At 37.4% G+C, this 4393-nt stretch overlaps 1 protein-coding gene across 1 annotated transcript; it reads left to right on the forward strand.

Annotated features, from left to right (window-relative positions):
- Window positions 1-912: 912 nt before the first annotated feature.
- LOC117633077 (cationic peroxidase 1-like) lies at window positions 913-3037 on the forward strand. Its single transcript, XM_034366754.1, has 4 exons — window positions 913-1225; window positions 1979-2170; window positions 2259-2424; window positions 2521-3037. Exons 1-4 carry the CDS (start codon window positions 995-997, stop codon window positions 2904-2906), a joined length of 975 nt encoding a protein of 324 aa, XP_034222645.1. The 5' UTR covers window positions 913-994; the 3' UTR covers window positions 2907-3037.
- Window positions 3038-4393: the final 1356 nt, after the last annotated feature.

Here is a 4393-nt window from a genome sequence, read left to right on the forward strand (position 1 = left end):
TGTTTTGGCTATCTAAAGTCAAAGTTAACCAGAAGCACGAGATCTTTGTATCACATCGTGGCAACTTATGTGGCCTAATGTCCCTATGGCCTTATTGATCACAAAGGCGAATGTGCTGCTGCTTTTTGTCTGTCTGCAAATAGCTGACTTTGGTTCCGAATCAATAGCTCACCCATCCTGTTGAAAAAAAAGCAGGAAAAAGATAAAACGAGCCAAAGTTCACACGCATACAATAGTAGACCAGCATGAGATTTTTTTGCTTAATCAACGCCATAATAGGATCCACTGTTTCCCCGAAGCCATCGATATTATAATAGGAATTATAAAGTTGATAGCATCGTGAAAAGGCAAATGACAAAACCCTAATGCATTGATATATAAGTCCATGATAGCTATATATATATATATCAACAATATTGGCCATGAAACCTAACACTAGATACAAACCAATTTAGTCTTAATTAACTTGAATTAGCATTAACCATCCACACAAATTTAATACAAAAAAAGTATTTCTTTTGACTTTGTTTAAAATTCTAAAAAATATGAAGATCAATACTAAAATAATCCTAATGATTAATTAATCATAGCCATAGATGAAAATCGCCTCCACACTCTCACTTCCTTTTTTCTATGTATCTTTTTTTTTATATTTGTTATCCACCTTTTGTGGTTGGGGTACCCTACTAAACCGAGGGTAAGAGGTGTGCTTGCGACTTCACCCAAAGTGAACAGTACATGACCACCATGCCTCATCCGAAGTTTCTTTCTTTCTAAATTTACATATATATTATTCTTTTATTTCTAAGTTGACTCGAAGTCTAGAAGCATTACACAAAATCGCAAGCGTCCAAATTATCCACTGGCTATAAATACATTGGCTTTCATCGTGCCTTAAACCAAGCACTTAAAGCACAACCCATTAGGCTTCTTCGTCTTTTGCTTATTCCTTTCTTGTTCTCTCAGTTCTCGCGAACCCATTAGGCCATTAGCCATGGGCTCCTACCATGCAGGCTCATGCACTGCCACAAAAATTAAAATCTCATTTTCATTATTCTTGCTTCTTGTTGGAGTAGCTTCAGCTCAATTGTCCCCTACTTTCTATTCAACATCTTGCCCCAACGCCCTGTCCACCATAAAATCAGCTGTGGCCTCAGCTGTGTCCAGCGAGGCTCGCATGGGAGCTTCCTTGCTCCGTCTTCATTTCCATGATTGCTTTGTTAATGCAAGTCTTTAATTTCTCCTTTTCCAATTATTTCCCCAATGGGTTCCAATAATATTATTTCCGGTCCTGTGTTTGTTCTAGTTCATACATTTTCTTATTCCATACATTTCTAGATTCGCATTTCATGGAATTGGTTTTTTTAAGATCTTGATATTTTCGTTTGCTATTGTTGTTATCTAGAATTCTAAAATGAAAGATAATCTTAGATTAATTTAAATTCTAAGTCTTACGCAATTTGTCTTGTCGACATGCAAAACAGTTTGAACCCTCAAACAGCCAAAATATTTGACTTGCTAATCGTGTTCACAAAAGTATTTTTTTATTCTCTATATGTTTTTTTTGTTTCTTTTTCAAGTAATTCATATTTCACCATACGACAATCTGCTTTGACCCTTTGTTTCAGTCTTGTCGGTGCACGCGTTGCGAACTACCTAGTGTTGCCCAAGGCTATGCAAACAACTACACGATAAAATAAAATAAAATACTGCTAAAGCTATTGCTAGCTGGAATGAGCACCATGATTGAAAACCCCTTTATTTGTTATATTCGTAAAGCATGTTGGATCCTTCACCGACCAAAAAGAAAAATATTTTGGGTTACTTTTGGGCTCAATTACGTGCCTTGTTAGCTTTTGCTTTTTGTGCAAAATCTATTTGGTGACAAGCTATGAATCATTCGTGCAAATGTTTCTTTGTTTTTGTTTTTTTGTTACCAGTTCGAATAATTAAGAGATGTGAATTTTACGTGAAACAGGGATGTGATGCTTCGGTTCTGTTGGACGACACAGCCAGTTTGACAGGAGAGAAAACGGCAGGTCCCAATGCTAATTCTTTGAGGGGTTTTGATGTCATCGACACCATTAAAACCCAATTGGAGAGCCTTTGCCCCAAGGTGGTCTCTTGTGCTGACATCTTGACCGTTGCCGCCAGAGACTCTATTGTTGCAGTAAGTCAAAATGCTCCAACATAATTTATGTGATAATCTGTTCTTTATTTTTATTTTTATGGACTAACTAATTAAATTGTTTAATCAGTTGGGTGGACCGACCTACACAGTGCCATTAGGCAGAAGAGATGCAACCACCGCAAGCTTAAGTGCTGCCAATTCCAACATACCTGGTCCCCAATTGAACCTGGCTGCCCTTATTTCTGCTTTCTCAAACAAAGGCTTCACCGCCAGGGAAATGGTGGCTCTCTCAGGTTTACAAATCAATTACCAAACATTATAAATTAAGTTCAGTTTTTATTATTTGTTTAATATCTAATTACTCTGTTCTTTTTTTCTTGTTTGATTAGGATCTCACACCATTGGCCAAGCTAGGTGCACAACATTTCGGAATAGACTTTATAACGAAGCCAACATAAACGCGTCATTTGCGACATCCGTGAAATCACAGTGTCCAAGCAGTGGAGGCGACAACACACTTTCCCCACTTGATGTCACAAGCCCAACCTCTTTCGACAACGCTTACTATAGGAATCTGGTGAGCCAGAAGGGTTTGTTGCACTCAGACCAGCAGCTCTATAGTGGTGGGTCCACCAACACCATTGTCGATGCTTACATCAGCAATACTGGGACTTTCAGGGCAGATTTTGCCAATGCTATGAAGAAGATGGGAAACCTTAGCCCTCTCACGGGCACCAATGGTCAGATTAGGACCAATTGTAGAAAGGTCAACTAGGGCTTTTAAGAACTATACCTTGTTTGTTATTTCTCAAGTGCCCATTTTGATCTTATTGGTTATTGGTTGCTTTTTCCGAGGGATATTATGTAAGAAGATGAACTCCATTAATAAAAGTTTTTTTTTTTTTTTTTAAATTTTATAAAATTTACATACCACAAGAAATATGGGTAAATAACTATCACATGTCCGTGTTTAAGTGATTAATTGTCTATTTTTATTTGGGATTACAATAAATAAATATTGCGTAGTCATAAAAACAAAATGTCAAAAGTAATTAATATTTTCAAAGCACAAATAAAGATTGCATAGCCTTACTGGGTTTATCCTCATCCAGTTATTCTCAAAGCAAAAACAAACAAAGAGCTAATCTTGATGAAGCTCCAATTATTTCTTTATATTTAAAATACCGCGTTAAATGATTGAGAGAGACTCATATATAGCAACTCCACCCAATTCCCTATTCTTTTAGAAAGTCCAATCCACCACCTAATTCCCTATTCATTTTTGGTCGTTTGATTTGATTAATTTGGAGGAGTAGGTGTTACATAATTGTTTCAATTGTCAAACGTTGATCGTAAATTGGTTTGAGTACGTACTCCACTGGATCTTACCATATAGGTTTTGATTAAAAGAAAATTGGCGTAGTAAAATCACACGCAAACTTTTCTGAAATTGAAAGGTCATAAGACCAAGTAATATATAAGACGGAGAAACATAAGGAAAGAGAAAAACTGACCTGCATCATAGTATTGATAAAATAAGCAAAAATTATCCTAACATACTTGGAAAACATTATCACCGGCTCTAATGGCCAAATTAGGACAAACTGTCCAAGGGTCAACTAGACATTATTTTTCTTTAAGAACCATAGCTTAGTTGGTTTGAAAATAATTCTGATAAATAAACCATCAACACATGCTTGTTTACCACCTTTCGCGTAAGATTATAATTTGCCTTGATTTTATTAGATTCGGTTACAAGTTTGCAGCATGAGCATGTTTGTTTGATAGTAATTAATATAGTGTTCGTATGAGTGCTGTGGACTTAATAAATTGAAGTAAATTTCACAATTGGATTGGATTGGAATATTTTGCATAAACTGTCATCCAATGCCTTTCTCCATCCCCGACCTTCTCACCTCTCTCTCTCTTTCAAACACCCCCTCGCTATCTCTCACTTCCCCGCACTCGCTGAAGCTTGACCCACCCTAGTACTTCGACCACGCGATCAGCTCTGCAAGAACGTTTTCGTGCATGACTATGCCCGAGTGGCGTAGAGGATTGTGTGAGCTTGTCAAGAGTATTTTCACTAAGGAACTTTGACGAGTGCTCACTGAGGTTGCCTATGTACGACAATGTGGTTTCGGTTGCATGCGAGTTTTGGTCGAATTTCCCGTCCTAAGTCATTGTTGTACATGGGTAGCCTTGGCGAGCATTCCATCGTGATGGGCACCCCTAGATAAAGCACATTTGGCTCCTCCAATT

This window comes from Prunus dulcis, chromosome 6 (assembly GCF_902201215.1).
Source record: "Prunus dulcis chromosome 6, ALMONDv2, whole genome shotgun sequence".
Lineage (NCBI taxonomy): Eukaryota > Viridiplantae > Streptophyta > Magnoliopsida > Rosales > Rosaceae > Prunus > Prunus dulcis.